The 24,000-nt window shown below is 28.9% G+C and overlaps 1 protein-coding gene across 3 annotated transcripts in view; it reads right to left on the minus strand.

Moving 5' to 3' along the window:
- Positions 1–24,000, minus strand: part of LOC136082389 (uncharacterized) — a 381,697-nt gene that overhangs the window by 70,843 nt on the left and 286,854 nt on the right. For all 3 annotated transcript variants that reach the window (XM_065801560.1, XM_065801559.1, XM_065801561.1), the window contains one exon: positions 10,346–10,474. In XM_065801560.1, the coding sequence (XP_065657632.1) occupies positions 10,346–10,474 (129 nt within the window). The remainder of the gene's footprint in view (positions 1–10,345; positions 10,475–24,000) is intronic.

Below are 24,000 nucleotides of genomic sequence, written 5' to 3' on the forward strand. Positions count from 1 at the left end.
TACAAAACAGAAAAAGATAATAAGTCTATATATCTGGATTTCAACATAGAGGTGTTTTTAGCAAAATAATTTAGAAAATTCAAAGTTGGTTTAACTTTCAATTTGTTTCTAGCAGTTTAATTATTGTTTAATAATTTTCGGCAAATATATTTGCTAATTGATTATTAAAAACAGTAAATAAATATAAATAAATAATCAAACTTGTGATTATTACATTATTTGTGTATTTTAGTAGAGTGTCTTAAAAATATATCATACATTGATTTTTCGATAGGCGGAATACTGCATTTGAAATCATTTTATCTACAGATACCAACAAAAAAAAATTTGTCTCTAGACAAAGTAAAAGTTTATTTAGGTGAATTTACTTTTATTTTATTAAGTAAAAATTGACTTAAAAGTTACTTTACTCATATTGTTCCAATTACAAATGTTACCTAAACAAACAAATAAATTGGTGTGTGGTAAACAAACAAATATGCTTGTCTTCAAATCTTTAAGTAAATTCTTTCACAAAATAAATTATCAATTTTAAGGAGAAACTTGTTTTAAATGTAAAAAAAATGAACAGCAAACAATTTTAAGAATGCAGGCGCATGAGTGAATACAGCATCTTTTAACCTTTGAGGTTATCTTCCAGACATAGAACAAATTGAAAACATGTATGTTTATACTTATGTCAAATAAGGATGTTTTGCAAAGATATGCAATGATTGGAGCCTGGGAACAAAAAAGCCCTCAAATTTTAGCTACAACTGCCCAAATTGTTAGAGCAACAAGTTGATACATTTTTTTTTACTATTCTTAACTAAATCTATATTCATCGATAAAATTTAAAATGAACACAAAAATTTTTTGACGTTATAAAACTATAAACAATAAAAAGTTTGACCCACCTCGGTCAATTTAAGGTGGTAACTCATTTTTCTCAAACATCAAAAAATCATTTTTTTCAAAAATCAAAAAATAAAATTGTAATACAACATAAACCAATATTATTAATACAAATAATATTTAACTTAATAATTTTATGATCTTTCTGTTGCATTCTTTGAAATCTTTTGCCAGTTTCTCTTAACTACCTATATTACAATTACATAAATTTATAAAAGCTAATACTTAAACATTAACAATCATTATTGTTAATAACAAATAAAAATTCCATTGATATTTTGTGTTATTGGACGAAATACCTGGAGAGTATTCGTAAGCCTGTCTTCATTGTGTGTTCTACTAATGAAATCTTGAATTAACTTAATGTGATGTTTTGCACGGTCATTTACAACTGTAAGTGTTCTTAAACACATTGAAAAGTAAGTAAAAGACTAGAAAACATCCTCATTTTCACATACTTTGATGCCTTTTTCTTTCCATAGCAGAACTTCCTTCTTGGAGATCTCCAATAGCAAGAACAAAAGGTAGGACTGCACATTGACAAAATCTTCTAATTTTGATGTAGGAATAATTTCAACCTTAAATTCAAGCCTTTTTTTACCAGATCTTTAAACGGGATATCATAAGAAAGTAGCTTGCTTAGCATGTTCGCCTTATCTTTGGTTTTCAGATCCTTATCAGCAAGAGCAAAAATTACTTGCTGTGGGGACAAATACCAATTATGACGCATAAAACTTTGTTAAAAAGTCTTTCCTACTGTTGCAAATTCTTTAAACTTGTGTAACTTTAAACTTTTTTGTAGCTGTAAAGCAATATTAAACACCATTTAATCATTTAAAGGTGCCTGAGAAGCATTAGGGTTTTTTAAAAAGAAGAACCAATCAAAAAATACAATGTTATTGGTTGCAGCTTTCAGATGGTTTATTGTACTTTTACTAACTGTCTTGGAATCAACAGAGTGGTACATTTGAATCATCTGAATAATCAGTAAGTATATAAAGTTCAATAACTCAGCTCCTAGAAAAAATGCCAGAAGCTCATAAAGATACTTTTAATCACCTCTCTGGAAAGCATTCTTATGAAAAGCTGTGATACAAAACTCTTTAGCATCCTAGGCAAGTTTGAACAGTAATGAGCCGGGCCTAAAAGCATCTTGAGACCAGTCAAACTTTAAAATTCTCTCAAGTTTGTTTACATCTTTGTAAATATGCAGCCATAGTTATTGGAGAATTACACAAAGTATTTTGCTGGGACCATTTATTGGACCAAAAATTTCTTTTATCACATGCCACGTGCCTTTCATAAATGTGATGTCTGCACATTAACCAGAGAAGCGGTCTTTTAAGAACATAGGAAGTAATAATGCTAAAAGCACCTTTATCTTTAACAGTGCTACTGGATGTTGTGTCAAAACACAACCCGATGATCTGATCCAACATTTCATAGTATTCAAGCATTGTTTGAATTGCAACGGTTTGATCATTTCTCATGGAGCATTCGATTTTTATGATGCCTAGAAGAAAGTCTAGTGGACCAGGCTCAGGTAAAGATGCCCTAAAGGCAATTCTCTCCTCTTACTTAGATATTCCTTTTTCCCAATTGTATCACTTCAAAAACTTGGTATCGAAATGTACCAAAATTTTTAAACCTCTTATTTTATCTATGTTTTCCTCTCTAACTATCTGTGCCTCAGACTCCACAACATTATGAGTTTTCTTGTTTAGATGTAATCTTGATATCGACATATCAATATTAACTCCAACAGCATTGTAAAACAAAGGCAAAAGACACATACCCGGCCTGACTCCAATCCCAGATCCTGTCATGATTGGAATCCAATTGTTGAGAATATCTTTCATAGTTAACTGAAGGCAAACTTTCATGTCACTCTGAAACCTTTTCTGTTTTTTCTAGACTTTAGCAAGAGGTAAACATAGTTCGTCGCTCTCAATTTTATTGTCACTGTTTGTTGTTGAAAAGTCATCGCCCGAATAGTTATCTCCTTTTTTTATTTTTATCTTCATATCTTTGGAGTTTCTCAGACACCCCTTAATTATTTTTTCTTGTACTCTGTGAGCATTTTCACAAGATTTATTGCGTTAATTATTTTCAAATTGTCCATGTTCCCAAATTTGACCGTATCCACTCTCAGAAAATGTCTCAAGATTTTTATGTCTTCCTTCTTAGCCTCATAATCCCCATTTAATCACTTTTTATTGAATCAAATATGTTTGTTTTAATAGTAAAAAAGAGAGCAGTGGTCTCATCTCTATTGTTTTCTCTGTTCACCTTTTTGTAGCTACCCTCTTGTAGTTTAAGTGTTTTAGGATTTTTAAAGTGTGTGATTCCTTAACTTTCTTGGTGATTCTGGTCTTGATAGTTCGCTCCCTAGCAATGAAAATATAGTTAAACCCAGCCTGCTTCTATAAATTGACAAACTCTCTCAGAATACATACGCCTAATAATTATCTGCTTGGTGTTCTCTCTGCACACTCCATCAGCAAACCTGGAGTATTTTAAATACGTCCCGGAAGCAACTGGACAACCAATTTTGATATTGATCTGTGTGGTGCGAAAATTAAAAAAAAATCATTAAAAAGTTAACATTAAACATGTAAGAAATGTAATGCTTTTGTTAATTAATTACAGTTTTACCTGTTGCTTTTTTCGAGATCAAACCAGTAATACCTTTTGACCATTTCTTCATTTGTTGGATGTTTATTAGGGGAAAAACTCTGTAAAGAACTCTAGCAAATAAAAATGTCTCCTCTTCCTTGAAGTTTTTGACGCATCATCAATATCTGTTCTCAGTGAATTAACATGACAATTTATGTTTAGAAGCATTTTCTAAAACCAATTTATTTCATTTTAAAAATCCGCATTAGACGCATTTAGTCGTAGTTGATTAAATCAGGATTATAGTATACAACTAATAATAAAAAAATAAGGAAGCTGGTAAACGAGTTTTATATATAAGTTCGAACCTGTGTTTTAGATGAGTTTCTTGGTTAAAAGCAACTTTTAAACTTGACTTCTACTTTAATCATATATTGACTTAAGTTAGTCATTCTTTCGTTGAAACATAAATAAAAATTGACTCAGATAAAAATCAATTTTAAATCAAATTTTATTTAATAAAAGTTATTATATAAAAGTAAATTCACTTAAATAACCTTCCCCTTGAGCTGAGCTAAAAACTTAATTTTTTGTTTTGTTTTTCTTTATGGATAAAGTTATGCCAAAATTAGTATTCCGCACATTAAAATTCGATTTATGATATATGTTTTGGAAATTTATTTCCGTCAAGGTCTGATATCTACTTTGTTTAACTAGTGTATAGTTAAACAAAAGTAAATATCAGACCTTTACAGCTTTTTGCAGTTTTGTATATACTTATCGTAGTGTGTTTGAAATATATTTAAATTTTTCGCTTTCACAACTTCTTGTTTTAATTGGTTCTGTTTGGCGACTGTTTTATTTATAAAAAAGAATGTTAACTATTTGATTATATAGGATTGTTGTTAATATATCATTGATTGTTGCCTTTTGTGGTTTTCCATATATATTGGGACATTATACCAATTTATTACATCCAAGTCATTATTAAATCTATACAGCTGTTTCACACCACCTCTTGATCTTATAATTTTTAATATTAAGTCAAATCTTTTAAATACATAACACAAATTGTTCTATGTTGAGCTGAGGTCTAATTAATGATTTAAGTAACACTGTTATATTTCATTAATCGAAATTACTTCAAAAAGTATTTGATTTGCCCTTGTGTCAAACTTTTAAAGTCATTTTTTTTCTATATTTTCATTTTTAAAACACTTCCCTTAAAAATTATAAAGAATAATAAATGCTATTGAGCTTATTTTTGTTTTGGTATGTAGAGCTAAAACAAAAAACTGTTAGCAGTAAAACAGTAGCAGAGAGTTAGAGTAAGCTCTTACTCCAACTCTTTTCTACTGTGATAATAACTCCATTTCAAAAGTTGATGCCTTTTCTTATTTTGAAATTTTATATGAAAAAAATTTAAAGAAATCAATTTTAATTATCAAATTTATTACTGTTGTTGTTTCATTTTTAGAGTTTGTTTGTGATGATTAATCCACCACCAAATAAATGTAGCCAATTTTAATGAAGGTATGGCAATAAAAATGATGAGGACACAAAAATACCAAATCTTAAGTTAAATAGTTAATCTAAATCTGGTAAGTTTACACTTAATCAAACAAGTGATTAATATTTCTACTTTAAGTGCTTATGTAAATGAAAAGCTTTTTTATTTATTTCTAGTCTAGATTTACTGAGTTTTATAAAATAAATATAATAATTTCTATGTATAAACAATATTTTTGAAACTTCAATGTAGTTTTTATTTATTTTATGCATTTTTAATTAATTTTTTTTATATTTTTAAATAAATTTTACAATAAAAGAATGAATAAAATGCATGTATAAAGTATTACAAAAAAATGTTAACTTTACAAAAAGAATGATACTCAGAAGAAGATACTCAGAGAAGATCATAAGATCTTGTCATCGAGAACAGCCTAAACAAATTTTTAATAAAAAAGTAATCATTTAATGTTAATATATAAATATTTACCCACAAAAGCATATATTAAACATTTATACAAATTTCCGCATACAAACATCTAAATATATATATATTTACACACAGAGTTGTTTACAAGGCCAAAAGTTACAAGGTGAAGGCCGAGAGTTTTAAATTCAAGACCAAGAATGAGAGTTGCAAGGCCATGGCCTACTCAAATATTTTCAAGACCAAAGGCTTATATTTTTGCCTTATGTTAATGCCAATTGTTAACAAAACTGTAAATAGCAAGTGCTGTGACAATAAAACCACATGTTGCAAAATTAAACCAAGTTTATGTGCAATAAAGTCAATAAGAAAATATACTTTTAGAAATATATGAAAGCCGAAAAAAAAAAAAAAAAAACTTTTAATTTTTGAATTTTATGTATTTTTTTTTTGAAGGCCAATGCCAAAACAATCAAGATCAAGGCCCAAAGTTTTAGGGCTGAGGTTAAGACCAAGGCTAAAAGTTAAAGCCAAGACCTTAAATTTTGGCATTAAAGCAAGGCCAAGACCAAGGACTAACAACTCTGCTTTTCCATACATATACATATACACATGTGAATAAAAAAAGTTAAATTTACATATATGCATAAATATGTATACATGCAAATATTGCACAAGCGCTACTTATACTTATCTAAAAAAACTTTACGTTAAAAAAGAAAAAAAAATCTTGCTGAAAGAGGCAATAAAAGAAACACTTAACTAAAGCAAAAAAATGTGTTTTTAATTACATTCAAAATAATTTTTTAAACAATAATAATTATAAATAAATAAAGAACAATTTACTTTTAATGATTGTTTAAAAAATAGGCACTCTTGATTTAAATTATAGTGCTATTTTGACTAAATAAAATATTATAAATAAAAACGCATTATTAAACCATTTCATTTTTTGTTTTTAACATTTGTACTTTTTTTTCTTTCCAAAAGATTAACATTAATTATAAAAAATACATAATTATATAAATTAAAAAAAAACAGTTTATTACTAATCTTAATATATATATTTATTTGAGGTGTTTCGTTACTTTATTGAAAAGCGTTTTGATAATACAAAAACATTAAAGATCAACTTATTTATTTGTTAACAGACTTTCAAATGAAAAAAAAATTTTTCAACAAAAATTTTTTTTATTTTTTTAAAAGCATTCACTTTAATTAATCTTAAAATAAAATTCATTAAAGATACTTTTGCATGTCTTCCTGTGAAACACTAGTATTGAGACTTTTTTTGGCAGATTATAGTAATATAATCAGTTGACCTTAAGATACTTTTGAGATATCTGCTTAATTTACACAACTACCTAATTTAAATTTGATGAACTTTTTTCTCAATATTGCTCATCAATCTCCTAATATTTTTAGAGCTCCCTAACACCTTATAACTATAAGACACAGGCAGCAGTTTAAATCCTTTTTTTTTTATTCTCTGCACTGTTGCTGGCAAGTTTGTGTTGCAGTTATATAAACAGATTTCATTTGGATTTTGCCAATAATAAAGAACATTTAATTTGAGTTTTAATTTAAATGTTTTAAATTTTAATAAAATTTTAAATTTTTATGCTAGTAATGCTAAATGTTCAATCTTAAATATTTTAATTTTATAACATAAATGTGCATCTTTTTTAAAATGTTTAAGATGTAATTATACTGTGGCAACATTTTAAAGACATCTATTTATAATAAAATTATAAATTAATTTATCACAGCGTGTTATATACCTTTTTTAGAATCTGGTATGAAGTAAATTATTTAATAATCATAAAATGCCTCAAAAATATTCGCAATACATAAAACTGGCAATGAAGTTATGGTCTAATATAATCCAAGTACCGTTTGTTTTAATAAATATATTTGTTAGTATCCTGAACTTGGTTTTAATTGTAAAGTTTTAATATTGATAATTATTTTACTTCACAATGATGTTAAAACGATGCTTAACTCTTAGTCTTAGTAACTAAGATTTGATGTCATTTTAACAGCACTTTTTTTTTCACTAATAAAAATAAATGTAATAGTAAAATGGTAACGGTGTTTTATATATGTTGTGAGCATGTTGTATATTTGTTGTATATAAAATTGTGAAGTTGTACATATGTTTATTTTTATTTTATTAAAGTTAAAACAGATGCAAGCATTAAAGACGAAAATAACATTACATATTGAACCAGATGGCAATTGCATATGAAACGCAGAAAAGCACCATTGTTGAAAGGTTATAAATCAATTCATCGTCAAATAACTAATTTTTGTCACTAAGTATATTTTGGAATTCGCGTCTGTTTTTCAAATTTATTCATTAAAATTAAAAATGTTAACAATCATGTGCCTTTTACATTTTATTGGCCTTAACCTAAAAAAAAAAAATTCTGGTTCACCACAACAGCCTGCAAAGTATCAGTGCGGGATCATTATATCTTTGCTGCCTGCGTACTTTTTTAAATGAAACAAGGTCATACAAGATAAATTAAGTCTTTTTTGCCTTTACAAAACATATACATACAAAGCACAAATCAGATATTCTTTTTTTTTTCTTTTGTTGTTTAAAATAATTTTAACAGCACAATTTTTTTTTAAGTAATTATTTAAAAAATAAATATTTTTTTCTTTTCCTAAAGAAAAACTCAATAGTAAAACTTTTTAGAACTTATATAGTTCTAAAAAGTTTTAAAACTATGAACTCAAGTACTTATATCAGCGCATTTTTCCTCAGTGAAAAGTAGCATTTTGTATATTACTTTTGTATCTTAATAACTTAACTTTGTATGTAAATAACATTATCTTTTGTTTTATGAAAATGCCTATTGAAAACTATTGTCATATTTGCCATACTATACTCTTGCACTACGAGAAAAATGTCAAAAGAAAGAAGGCTTAGGTTCGGTCAGGTGTTTTCCCTAAAGAAATACCGAAACATGTCCACTGTATGATGGCTATAAGGTTTGTGTGGTGGCACAGAGGCGGAATCATACAATGGGAGGTCATTTCAAATGGCGTTTGTTTTAACTTGGATGAACGACAACAATGCTGAATTCCATTGGGGAAAAAAGACACTAAAAAATGAACCATAGTCTTCAACCACAATTACGCACATTGAATTTATTGATAATCAGCCTTTTTCAAACTGTGACCTGGAAACTAATATTAACTTAAGGAGGCATTTTTTTTTAAAGCGTAATATTTGTTTATGTTTTGAACTTGGTATTTTCAGACAGTTTAATTCTTTTCTAAATTATGTAGTGGTATTGCAGCTCGTATTTCTATTTTAACAACTTTAGATTTGAAGATAATGAGGTAAATCCTATAAAAACTTATCGATCGTCGAAAGATTAAAATATTCAAAAATTTAACATGATGCGTTTTAAAACTTCTGGAATGAATTGACAAAATGTATATATATGTACTTTTTGTCAATTCATTCCTGAAGTTTTAAATTCTTGAACATTCCAGAAGTTAACAATTCTGTCCATTGGAGTAAGAACACTAGGGATAACACCAAGTATTTACCAGACATTACTAATCCTCCAGATCAGTCGGAAAAGCTTAAAAATCGATTTATAAACTCAAAGTATTGCTAAAATAACACAATTTTGACAACATAAAAAGCTAAGAAATTGTTAATATTTAAAAATGCTTCAAGAAGATGTAAAACTGCTTTAACAATAGTTTGAAACATATATAGTTTTAAAAGATGACAAACCTTCTAAGTTTGTGCTACACAAACTATGAAAAACTAGAGAGTTTTTAAACACTGATATAAAAAAACGACTTTAAAAATCCTTAAAAACAATTGATTTATTACAAACTGTTACAAAAGAAAAAGATAATTTTATAACTAAATTTGAAAAAAAAATACTTGAGCAAAGTGTAAAATTTCAAGATTTAAAAGTTGAAATTATGCATTACTCTGGTTGCATAACTATTTGGAGAACAAAACAGTTTACCTATGAAAATATTAAATCAAGAAAACAAACATTTCAATACCAATTATATTGGATTAACTGTCATTGATATTATTGCCACTGAATTCAAATTTCAGTTTTCAATGCTTCTAATCTTGATTTTAGTAGTTTAATGTATTCTCCATACAAAAAACTCAGGGAAAGCCCTTGTTAAATTCGCTCCTCATAGAATGGGCCTTTATTTCAGTGACATTTATCCATGGTCTATTTCAGACTCTCAAGTTACAGAGAAGTTAGATATACTATCACTTATACAAGAAGATCACAAAATGGTGTTAGTAAAAGGATTCTCAATAACTGAACTACGTTCTTTTAAAAGTATATACTTAAATCAACCAAAATAAAAAGAAGGGCATCGATTTTCATAATACAAAATACATAAAAACGTTTTAATTGCTGCCACCTGTATTCATGTCAGGCGTTACATAATTGATCCTACTCTTCGGTATTTCGTGTAACATCAATGTAGTTTTAATGAGTTAAAAGTCTTATGTCTACATAAACTTTTGCTTTTGAGTTAATTTTTAATTATTCCTTTTTACTTTATACTCTTTATTCCTTGTATTTAGTGTGTTATTGTATTTTTTTATATTTATGAATGAAAAGCAGGTGTATGACTACTCTTGGTTCAACTAACTGAGTATCTGAGTGACTGGTTTTCTCTGGTTTTAAAATGGAAGGAGATTAAGGGTATTAAAAAATAATTTAAAAAGTTTATAAAAAAGGTAACAATCAATAATAAGATTTAATATTAGGAAAAAAGAAGAAATGTGGATAATTTTGTGAATTCTTAAAATAATATCATTTTTTTAATGCTTGTATAAAAAACTTTAAAAAATGTTTTGTTTAATTTTGAATTAAAAATTAAATAACTTACCAACGCAGCTAACATTATAATTATCTAGCTTCCATCCCTGATCACATTTGCACAAATAACTGCCAAAATTATTTTTACATACAACATTAGTCCCATGGCATGGCGATGTCTCATTACATTCATCAATATCTTAATATATTTATAAAAATTTATTTATATAAAGTTATACACTATATAAAGTTTTAATGTGCCTTCTTCACTAAAATATTGAAACATTAGCAATAAAATTTAATTTAGTTTCAAGTATATATATATATATATATATATATATATATATATATATATATATATATATATATAATACACACACACATATATATATAAATATATATATATATATATATATATATACACACACACATATATATATATATATAAATATATATATATATATATATATATATATATATATATATATATATATATATATATATATATATATATATATATACACACACATATATGAATATATACACACACATATATATAAATATATATATACACACATATATATATATATATATATATATATATATATATATATATATATATATATATATATATATATATATATATATATATATATATATATATATATATACACTACCGTGTAAAAGTCTCCGCTCATGTGTAATATTTGCAAGGAACAGTAAATGCAATACATTTTAGGATGATTTTAAGTATATAAAAAGAATAAAATGTTAATATAAAAAGTTGATGAGGCCAAATCATAATTTTGCATACTTTTTTCTTTTCTTTTTGTTTCAAATAATTTTGTTTACCTTTGTTTTGTTGAGTTCTGCTCCTAAAAACATGGCAGAAATTTTTCTATATGAATAACCTTTTTCACGTAAAATACATATAAAAATCTTCAGTATTCTTTATTAAATTTAAAACTGCACAAAAGTTTTAACCAAAATATTTTTTGTAAGCTTAGGTTTGACAGTAGCATGATACTTTCCGGCATGGTAAGGATGTTTTCAGTAATTTTAATTGGTTGCTTTTAATAGACTTATGTTTATATTTATACTTGAAAATGGCATTAGTGTGCGCATTTAATGTCTTGAATTTAATAAAGAATTTGAGAAATGGTGAAAGTAAAAAAAGAATATTGTGAAGAACTTCGTGGCAAAATATGTATTTTACGTGAAGAAGGTTATTCATATAGAAAAATTGCTTCCAGGTTAAAAATATCCGAATCAGGTGTGAGATATGCTCTACAACGATTGTATGATATTGGTTCCAACAGTGACAGATCACGTTCTGGAAGACCAAGAGTTACATCACGGCAAGAAGATACGTTTATTGTTGTGTCCAGCAAAAGAAATAGAAAAATTCCAGCCACAATTTTAACAGCAGAACTCAACAAAACAAGGGTAAAGCCAGTATCAACTGATACTGTAAAAAGAAGACTAAGATCAGTCAACTTAATTGGACGCGTTGCTGCACGTAAACCTTTGTTGAGAGCAGTAAATAAGAAGAAAAGATTGGAATGGGCAAAAATGCATAAAAATTGGGGATTAGAAGATTGGAAGAAAGTTCTATGGACAGACGAGAGTAGGTTCGAACTTTTTGGTACCCGACGTCGCGTGCATGTTAGGCGTTTACCTAATGAAAGAGTGCTTCCTCAATGTATACAAAGTACTGTAAAACATGGAGGTGGTAATATTATGCTTTGGGGATGTTTTGGCAATGGGTTTACTGGAGATTTAGTTAAAATCACATCTACCATGGATAAACACATGTACCATAATATTTTGGTTAAGCACGCGATTCCATCTGGTATTCGTATAATTGGGAAAGGATTCATCATGCAGCAGGACAACGATCCAAAACATGCATCTGGATTATGCAAAAATTATTTGAAACTAAAAGAAAGGGGAAAAGTTTGCAAAATTATGACTTGGCCTCCTCAATCACCAGATCTATCACCCATCGAAAAGTTGTGGGATGAGCTGGATCGGAAAATCAGAGAAGCAGGTGAAACATCTTTTATTAATCAGCAAATGCTATGGGAACGTTTGCAAAAAGCTTGGAATGAGATAACAGCGGAAACCATGAATAAACTATTAGCCCGAATGCCAAGATTATGTGCTGCTGTTATACGCTCCAAGGGGTCTCATATTGATGAAAATAAAATTTAACATTTACAACTTTGTATTTTAACATTTTATTGATTTTATATATTTAAAATCATCATAAAATGTATTGTATTTACTGTCTAATTCATTGTTGAATAAACAATTAAAAATAAACGCCATTTTCTTGCAAACTTTTGTTACTTTATTGAAATATTACAAATGAGCGGAGACTTTTGCACGGTAGTGTATATATAAATATATATGTATGTATATATATATATATATATGTATGTATCTATATATATATATTTATATATATATATATATATATATATATATATATATATATATATATATATGTATATATATGTATAGATATATATATATATATATATATATATATATATATATATATATATATATATATATATATATATATATATATATATATATATATATATATGTATACAGAGAGAGAGAGAGAAAGAGAGAGAGAGAGAGAGAGAGAGAGAGAGAGAGAGAGAGAGAGAGAGAGAGAGAGAGAGAGAGAGAGAGAGAGAGAGAGAGAGAGAGAGAGAGAGAGAGGCAGAGACGAAATAATTTAATGCTACATTAATTTTTTAAAATTTTAATGTTAAATTTATTAAAAAAAATAAATTTCTAAATCAAAAATATAATAAATAAAGTAATTGCAACCAAAAAATTTATTGGACTAAAATTTTACCAATTTATTAGATAAATTGTTTATCAAAAAGTAATAAGCATATCAAAAAATGTCATTTACGAATAAAAAAATCAGCGTGCCAAACATAATTCAAGTTAGGTTAGTGTATTCTACAAAAAGAGAGCTCAATGATCTAAATGATTAGCAGCTGTATTGACTACTCACGGTTACTTAGGGTTAAACTAACCCTAACCCTGACCCTAACTCCTACATAGAGTGATCATTTGCGAGTATTTAGCCTGTATAGTCCCGCATTTTTACAAAATGTCCCGTGTCCTTTATGCGACCTCATTTGTCCCGTATTTTTGAATTATTAACCTGCGTTGAATGTGTTCTTAACCTGTGTTGAATGTTTTTTAGTTACAAGAAATTATTGTTTTTAATATTTAAATTTATATTTTTAATTCCTAAATAAGAATAATATATTAAACTAGTTATATTATTTTAGTTATTATATTATATTACTTATATATTATTTATATATTATCTATTAATTATATATTATTTAGTTATTATATTATATTATTTATATATTAAACTAGTTTTATTATATTAGTTATATTACATAAGATTGTAAATAAAAAATGTACAATTAAGATTGTTTTAATTAGTAATTATAGTCAGATAAGGTTATCCTGCTACTGGTAACATGTAACCCAGTACAATCTGCTTCATGTCCTGCTGCCTTGTAGGATACGCCTTTTTAGGCAAAGGCTAGGAGATGCCAACTCCGATTTAAAACACCCCCTGCCTTGGGGCTCTTGGTTGAGTAAAGGCTAGAGATGGTGTCTCGATAAAAATACTCATCTTGGGCAGAAGTTAAATGCACCCAGCTACTGTCTTGTAGAAGGCCTCCTAGGCAAAGACTTAAGGGGTAAACAGATTCTATCTGTTGACCAGCCTCGCAACCCTTTTTCATCTATTAGGCTGGCGCAGATGTTATTTTAATACATTGTTTCCAGTTTAGGATGTTGAATGCTGGATCTTCTTGACTCAATGCATGGGTTTGCTTGTGTCACTGTTTTTATGACTAGGCAACTCATTCTATTATCTCCTTATGAGGGTGCAGCTCTAAAACACAGTTTTATGGTTCTGAGGCCGGCTGGAAGTCAGGTTTCCCGAACTCTGTGGTAGCTCTCAGAGAGGCTGATTCCATCAACAGCTGAAAAATATCAAAGTATTAACAGTGCCATGTTGCGCATGGATGGTGTCCCTGTTTGTACTTTTGATGTGCATTGCGGAGGCCACATTTGGAGCCCTTTGTTACGGGTTAGGGTTTATTAGTAGTAATGAGGAAATTGCTTGGGCTATTAAACGGTGTTCTGAGTACTATCTATGCATTGAGTCGAGTTCTCCAATCTAATTTAAAAATGAATAAAGTACCAAAAACTATAAAACACAAAAAACCATCATCATTACCAATTTCTCTAAATCATTCACTAATATTCGTGGTCTTCAAAGTAACTTTTCTTCTGTTGAGTCTTATCTATTGCAAAGTTCACCAGACCTACTTGCTCTTTGTGAGACTAATTTGAGTTCGGCTGTCTCATCTTGTAATCTTAGTGTTGATGGTTATCTTCCTCTGATTCGTAAAGAGTCCAATAGGCACATGCTTGGCCTGGACATTTACATTCGTAAGAATTCACCTGTTTGTCGTGAAACTAGGTTTGAATCCACAGACTATTCTTTCATGTGCTTTCGTTTAGCACCACTTCACTCTATTGCCTTTCTCTTTGTTCTATATCGCTCTCCTTCATCTCAAGACTGCACTCTTTTTGATGTTATTTCTGATCATATTGACCAAGCCCTCTCTCTTTATCCATCAGCTAATATAGTTGTTGTCGGTGACTTTAATGCTCACCACTCTGAATGGCTTGGCTCTAGTGTCAGTGACTCTGCAGGCATTAAAGCCTACAACTTTTGCCTTTCTCAATCCCTAACTCAAATAGTCAACTTTCCAACTTGCTTACCTGACAACTCTATTCATTTACCTTCTCAACTCGACTTATGTCTTGTTTCTGATCCTAGTCAGTGCTCAGTTTCTCCACATTCACCCTTAGGTGCTTCTGATCACAGTTTGATCTCTTTAAAACTAATATCTCAATCTTCTTCATCACCTAAATACCACTATTATTGAACCTCTTACAACTACAGTAAAGCTGACTGGGATTCTTTCCGTGATTTTCTTCGTGATGGCCCTTGGGTAGATATCTTTCAACTTCCTGTCGACAAATGTGCTTCTTACATAACTTCGTGGATTCAGGCTGGCATGGAATCTTTTATTCCCTCTCGACGATTCCAGGTCAAGCCTCATTCTCCTCCATGGTTTTCCTCACACTGTGATGCTGCGATTGCCAATCGAAACCGTTACTTCCATATTTATCAGCAAAACAATTCTCCAGAAAACAGACGTCTGTTTATTACTGCTAGAAACAACTGTAAAAAGGTTTTGTCTAACGCTATTCTCAGGTCATGAAATCTCGTATCTCATCTCAAAAATTAGGCTCTCGTGACTTCTGGAGAATCTTTAATAATATCAATAATATGGGCAAATCTATAATTCCACCTCTCTTGTATGGTTCAGACTTTGTCACCTCACCTAAAGACAAAGCCGAACTGTTTTGCTAAAAACTTTTCATCAATATCATCTCTTGATTCCACTAATTGCGTTCTACCTGATTTTGCCAACAAACAGGTTGATCCATTGCTTGACATTCATATCACTCCAGCAAATGTATCTAAAGTGATTTCCTGCCTAGACTCTTCTTCAGCTTGTGGCCCAGACAAAGTACCTGTTATTGTCTTGCAGAAGTGTTCTCCGGAGATGTCGTCTATACTCTCAAAACTATTCAACAAGTGCTTATCAGAGTCCTGTTTTCCAGCCTGCTGGAAAGCCGCATCTGTTATTCCTATCAAAAATTCTGGGGAGCGATCTGGTTCGTCTAACTACCGTCCCATAAGTCTTCTTCCTATCATAAGCAAGGTTTTTGAATCTTCAATTAATAAACACTTAATTTCTCATCTTGAATCTAATAACTTACTTTCTGACCATCAATATGGACTTCGATCTTCTCGTTCTACAGCTGATTTGCTAACAGTAATAACTGACGGGTTTTATCGTGCATTAAATAAAGGTGGAGAGGTTAAGGCCATCGCTCTTGACATTTCAAAAGCGTTTGATAAAGTTTGGCATGCTGGTCTTTTCCATAAGCTTTCTTCTTATGGTGTATCCGGCAACATCTTTAAGATCATTGAATCCTTCCTTTCCAATTGTAGCATAAAAGTTGTCCTCGATGGACAACACTCTTCTTCTTATTCTGTAACTTCAGGGGTTCCTCAAGGTTCTATCCTTGGCCCTATACTCTTTTTAATTTACATTAATTATCTTCCAGATATTCTCACATCTAAGGTGGCATTGTTTGCTGATGATACTACCATTTATTCTTGTCGTAATAAGAAACCAACACCTTCTGATTGCTTGGAGGGGGCATTTGAGCTTGAAAAGGATCTCATTTCTGCTACAGCATGGGGCTTACAGTGGCTGGTGAACTTTAATTCAGATAAAACTCCATTTTTTTCAGCCAATTGTTATCTCAATAATTTAGATATTTGTTAATATTAATAATTTAGATATTTGTTAATATTAATAATTTAGATATAATTCCTATATTTATGAACGGTGATGCACTCGATGAGTCACCTACTCTTCATCTTCTAGTATTAACTCTTACTTCCAATCTTTCTTGGAAACCATATATCAAATCGGTTGCAAAATTAGCATTTGCTAAGGTTGCATCTCTTTATCGAGCTCGCCACTTTCTTACTCTGGAATCTATTGTCTATCTCTATAAATCTCAAATCCGGCCTTGTATGGAATACTATTGCCATATCTGGGGCGGATCTTATAATGATGCCCTTTCTCTTTTCAACAAGGTGCAAAAACGCATTGTAATCATAGTTGGATTTGCTCTTGCAGCCAACCTTCAACGACTATCACATCGTCGTAATGTTGCTTCTCTTTCTCTTTTCTACAAATATTATAATGGGCATTGCTCTAAAGAGCTAGCGTCTCTTGTGCCATCTACTAAAATTTATTCTCGTGTTACTCGTCATTCAATTAAGTGTCATCTTTTTTCTGTGACTGTTCCTAAGTGCTCCAAAAACGCTTATTCGTCTAGTTTTTTTCCTCGAACATCAGTTCTTTGGAATTCGCTTCCTTCATCTTGCTTTCCTGATTTATATAATTTGCAATCTTTTAAATCGTCCGTCAATCGTTATCTTGCTCTACAATCTTCATCTTTTCTCTTACAGTAACTTCCAACTTTAAATAGTGGCTGTTTGCAGCCTTGTTGGAAGCGAAGATGTTTAAAAAAAAAAAAAAAAAAGAAAAAAAAAAATTGACTTTCTTATAGCATCATGTCTGAGAAAAAGGAACGAAAAACTCAATTGAGTGACAAATATGCAACTGAATTTGAATTTATTAAAAAAGTGGTCGGAAACGATAATGCATATTGCAATTTATGTTCAGCAGTATTTTCAGTTGAGTTTGGAGGTTGAAGTAGTATTGTTTAACATATATTAATACTAAAAAGCATAAGTCGTCAATTGCTGCTGAATTATCAAACAGAAAAGTAAATGAATTCTTCAAAAAAATAGATGCATCAAATAATGATCTTGAGATTGCTGCTAAGGAAGCAACATTTGCGTATCACACTGCTAAGCATTATTTGTCATTTCGTTCTAATGATTGTACTTAGGTTTTTTTTAGGTTTTACAAGTGTAAAAAAGTTTACACTTGTATAAAGTAAAACAGCTGCTGTCATAACACAAGTAATTGCACCATTTATAGATGAGACAACAAAAAGTGAATTTTATAGATCTCGAAACAGATACTTTTAATCATAACAGAATCAAAATGTTGCCTGTAGTTGCAAGATTATTTAATCTAGTCATTGGTGTTTTTAACAAAAAAAACTTCACTCCAAACAATCCCAAATGACCAGTCATCGTAATGGTATCAACAATATCTAATTTAATTTCAGATATAATTGAAAAACAAAATTTAAAGGAAAAAGTTGTGCATTCACAGCTGAAAATACAAATTTGAATTTTGATGGAGTCAATCGTAATGGTGTCAATAATGCTTGATATTGATATTGAAGCAATTGTTGTTAAAATTTATAAACGTTTTAATATTTACACTGTGAAAACAGAAAAGTTCAAACAGTTTTGGGATGAAGTTACTTAATTTTATAAATCATTGTTAACCATTCAAGCACGCGATTTTTAACACTTCAACCTGCATTATTTCGTTTAATTTTTGTTTAACTGAGTTACAATCCTTTGAAAGATTACTTTTCATCGTTAACAATGTATCCACCAGTTATAAAAATTTTTTTAAATTAAATTAAATTTTTAATTTAAATTAAACAAAAAAAAATATTTATTTGCAGTACAATAAGGTTATGCAATTTCAATTTTTTTTACTATAATGCACTTTTGTCATTCATTAAGAAATAAGTTATATCTGAAAATGTTGAGCAATTTTTTTAAAAATAATTACAAATCTTAATACATTTTGAAAAATATATTAAAAACTATTTTTTGCTTTAACTTATTTACAAATTAAAATTTTCAGCAAATGTCCGTATTTTTAGAAAAAATCCCGTATATTTTGCAAATTTTCCCGATTTTTTGAAAAAAATTGATGTCCATCTTACTCCTATAATTTTTTTGGGCTTGATTAAAAAAACTGCGATAATTAATTCTTCGTCAATAAGTTTTTTATAAGACATAATATTAATTTTATTAAAAACCGTGTATGAATCAAAGCTGGTTTATGAGGAATCAATTTTTGATGCTAATGTAGGACCAACATTTACAAAAAATTCATCGAGTGTTTCAGCCACTAGTTGTTTCTTTAAAACGCTGTTATTATTATATTTGATTAAATTTGGAATGGTATTTCTTTCAGAATTATTTTTACCAATGACTTCCTTGATGATGCGCCAAATACTTTGAGGATCATTCAAGTGCTTTTTTAATTGATCTGAATAATAATATTTTTTTAATTGTTTTACTATTGCATCAAAGGGTCGTTTCTAGTTTTTATAATTAGTTTCATTACGAGTGGTTTTTTTTTAAGGAATTTGTTATATAATTGCTGTTTTTTTTGAAGATTTAAGAATACCCTTAGTAATCCGAGGGTTTAATAGCGTTTTTGTTTTATCCAAGTAATATAATATTTATAATACTCTGATATGAATATATTGTTGGCTTTATCAGCGTTTTGATTCAGGAATAGGCCATCCAAGTTAACACATGATAAAAGGTTATAAAAATGTTCAACTGAGCAGTCGTTTATTACTCTTGTTGTTATTTTTTTATTTTTTTGAATATAATTTTTATTACATTTTTGTGATATAATAAAAATGGGAGAATTATCATAGATATCTGTTTTAAATATTCCTATTTTTATTTTTATATTACGGAAGTTATTTGTGATAATTTGATCTAATGAAGTTTCACTTTTTTTAGTTATGCGCGTAGGTTTATTGATGACACTATGTAACTAATTTTATAGATTACATTAAAAAATTGTCTAATGTTTTTATTTGTATCATAATCTAAAATATTGAGATTCAAGTCACCAAACAAATAAACAGGTTTTTTTAAAATCGATTTATTGTTAATTACACTTTTAATGTGATCTTCAAACACTTTAATTGATTTATTTGGTTGTCTGTATAAAGCATGGACGATGTTTTTTGAGGTTATATTAACTAGTTCAATACACAATGACTCATCATTAGTGGTTGAACTTAAATCTGACTTAACTATAAACAATAATGAGTTTTTAATAAAAATACGCCATCCCCGCCTACTTTGCCTGATGATCTAATTTGGTGAATCACTTTTTAGTTTAGTAAATAGTAGTTATAATTGTTCACCATATTTTTGTCATCACACAATGCCTCGCTGAGTCAAATAATTTGAAAATTAATGTTAATTTTGTATAAAAATTGTGTTTAAAAATCAAAATTTTTTTAAAGACTTCCGATTTTAACATAAAGGATCAAGAACGAGTCGCTCCTCATTCCGTCAATGATATTTTTTGAATTTACATTATAATATAATGGGTAAATATTTTTTTTTGATCATTGTTAATAGAAAACTTATTATGAGAATCTAAATCTTTCTTTAAAAGTGTTGATTTTTTAGTTAGTAATGAATTAAATATAAAGTTTTTTAAAGCTGAATCCTCGACCATTTTTAATAAAAGTAACATAACGAAGAAAAATTAATAAAAATCAAAAAAACGTTAAACGCCACTATGAAACTAATTATATAAATTTTTCCAAGGAATATTCATTAAATTCAGATTACAGGAAAAAAAAAATTGAGTTGCTCAAAACGATAATAAACAATCAAATAAATGTTTCATCATTCAGTAAAAATCAATTATTACAACAGAAGCAAGTTTTGTTATGCATGGAGCTTTGGAAGTGAAAAACATCCATACACTGATGGAGATTTTGTAAACAAAAATATTTCAGCTGTCCTCTTAGTTTTAAATCCTAAAAATAGCAAAATCCAAAGATTAATTTCACAGATTCCTATTTCTCGATATACAACTGAAAGAAGAATATGTGAGATTAGTACTGATATTGGGCCGCAATTGTTGAATGACTTAAAAAAATGTGAAGCATTTAGTTTAGCTCTGGATGAATCAACAAATGTTCAAGATAAATCTCAAATGGCAGTATTTGTTAGGTATGTAAAATCAGATGTAATTGGGAAAGAAGAATTACAAGATTTGGTTGAGCTAAATGATACAACTCATGGAGTTGATATAAAGGAAGCTCTTGAAATAGCTCTAGGTAAAGCCAATGGACCTATCAACAAACTTGTTAGTGTCAGGATAAGGGTTGATTTTGTCTGAATTTGTCTCTTCAGGGAAAAATATATATATATATATATATATATATATATATATATATATATATATATATATATATATATATATATATATATATATATATATATATATATATATATATATATATATATCTGATCTTGCTCAGACTATTTTTAGTTTTCAAAAAAATATTATCTTTTTTCAGAAAGATCTTACTGTAAAAACTTTAACTATTTTCCTCAAAAGAAAAAGATGATTATTTCAAATCCTTTAATTCAGCATGATAATCATAAGATTGAATCATACAAGAAAAAATTACTAAATTTACTAGATGACTTTCAAAAAATGTTTATAGATTTGTATGCACTAAAATCATCTTTAGAATTTAAATTAAATCATTTTTTAATTGATATTATTAGTGATGGTTGTCCAATTCCATCTAACATAGTTGAAGATGTATCTCAACTTGAAACACAACTACTAGATCTCCAAGAAGACCAAAATCTTCTGATACTGCATAAAACACTAACTTTATTGGAATTTTTGAAGAGAGTGTCTGAGGTTAAGTATCCCTTACTAAAAAAAATTAGTATAAAATTTGTTTAAACTTTTGGTTTAACATACACATGTGAATCTTTATTTTCCATTATGAAATTTGTCAAATCAAAGTATCGTGCAATTCTCACCACTGAACATTTGTCAAAGTTACTTAGAGCAGCGACTACAAGCTTGAAGCCAGATTTTAAGAGACTTATCAGTAAAGTTCCGAATCTTAGTGCCTAATGGAAAATTTTTAACTGTTTCTAATTTTGTTACTTTTTTAAAAACTTATGATGTGAATATGTTTCTTTTCTATAACTGGTTTTCTAGTGTGAGTAAAAGGGAATCATATTTTTATTTAATTTGATTGAAATGTATTTTTCGAAACACTCAAGATAATTTAAAATTTTAAACAAGCTTACATTTAAAGAAAAGTTTTTGCCTTTAAAAATTTTTTTTCAAGTAAGACATAAAAACTAGTAAACATAAAATTTGTACACAAAATGTTTTTTAGAAAAAGTTCTTCAGACAAATTTGTTTATATTCATAACAAAAATTGATTTTCAACTTTATGAAGTATTTTAAAGCACTTATTATTTATCTAAATTTTTTTAAAAAAAATCTTTAAAAAGAGAATGCATAATTATTTTCTTAACAAAATTTTTAATGATGCTCTTCGGCTCAAATAAGTATTTGAATGCGGCTCTCGTGCCAAAAAGTCTGGCCAGCGTTAATTTATATATTAATATTGTCAAAACTATTCTTATTATTTTTCTATAATGATATGATTCAATATTGGGGTTTAATTATTTATGGAATAATCTTGATATTATCCTTATGAGCGTTGCCACACCTGTTGAAACTCTTAACACGTGTACATTAAATTTAGGATTTGTGGGGAAAAAAAGACTGTATTTCTTATAGCACGACTCAATTTTTAATAGTAGTTAGAATTTGAGTTGGTATGAGAACAAGCTGAATAAAATTAAACGTTGATTGGACGGACAAAATTTGGACGTCCAATAGCGTCTATTGTGAACCTCCAAACGGACTGTTTTGCATGTTCTTGGATGTACTTTAGAAGTCCGAAGTAGACGGGCAATAGCCGTTTTATTTGGTACGTCCAATGGACGTCCAAGGAGGTCCGATTGGACCGTTTCGGACATCTTTGGATGTACTATGGACGTCCGTGTCCCATTGGGTTACCTCTATTTTTTTGAGCAGTTTATCAAAATCTTTTTTCTTTAACTGGGGTCATCTAAATGATTACTTAGCCACTAACTAACATGGTGTTTCTAATTCTCTCTTTATGTGCAAAACACAGCAACATCCTTAGGTTGTAAAATGCGTGTAGCATTACGATATGAGCCACCAAAGTAATTCTTGATTGCAGAACTGACTTGTATGCAAACTTCAATGAAAAACATGTCCATTGATAAACAAAATAACAGGAAGAGTTACATTATTTACTTTTAGCCATGGGTGAAAAATGTTTGCAAAAAATTATTAAAATAGTTTCGACTGCATCCAATTAGAATCACTTTTCATAGAACCTTACTGCAAAGAAAGTTTAGCGCTATTTCTATATGGAGCCGCTCATATTTGTAGATCACTATTGGTGTTACAATAACACTGTTGGCAATTGCAATTAATAGTACTGTGAGACACTCCATGTTAAATTAATTAATTTGTAGGTATATTGTTTTATCTCTTTTTTTTGGAAGGACTTAGTTTTTTTTGGGTTAAGAAAAAAAGCGATCTCATTGCAATTAAAAAGCTGTGAGGGGGTCTATCAGGACTTGAAAATATCTTTCTCTTTTAAGTATTCCATAACTTCTGTAAATCACATAAAATATTATCCTGTGTCGCTGATGCACGGTAAACTGTTACGTTCTGGCTTATACGTTTGGGTATACATTTATTCCTTCTTAAAAACTTTTGGATCCATATCCTCTTAGGACAACTGTTTGGAAAAGGATTGTCACTACTAATGCCAGTCACCAATTGTTGTACACTATCTTGAAGTTGTTTTCAGTTACAGGGAATCCTGCGTCGGTCATTTTTAGCATTAAGTTAGGAATAAGTATTTCGTCTTAATAGCTTTGAACGGTTTGAGGTCCAATTTTTCTTTCAATTGGTGACTTCCAATGTTTATTTTAGAATAGTTCTTGGTGTACCATATTTTTAGCTAATGCCCTGAATAAAGTATTACTATTACTTATTCATACATCTTGGATGGCTTCCTTTATAATTTTCTTTTAGTAATGAATCTTAAACATTATAAAAAAAATGGATTAAGAAGTTAACACATCATTGTTCTAGTATTTAACCGCCTGGTCATCTACTAGATAAAACTTTCTTATTATGTTAAGAATGTAAAAACAAATCTAGT

This window comes from Hydra vulgaris, chromosome 07 (assembly GCF_038396675.1).
Source record: "Hydra vulgaris chromosome 07, alternate assembly HydraT2T_AEP".
NCBI classification, from domain to species: domain Eukaryota; kingdom Metazoa; phylum Cnidaria; class Hydrozoa; order Anthoathecata; family Hydridae; genus Hydra; species Hydra vulgaris.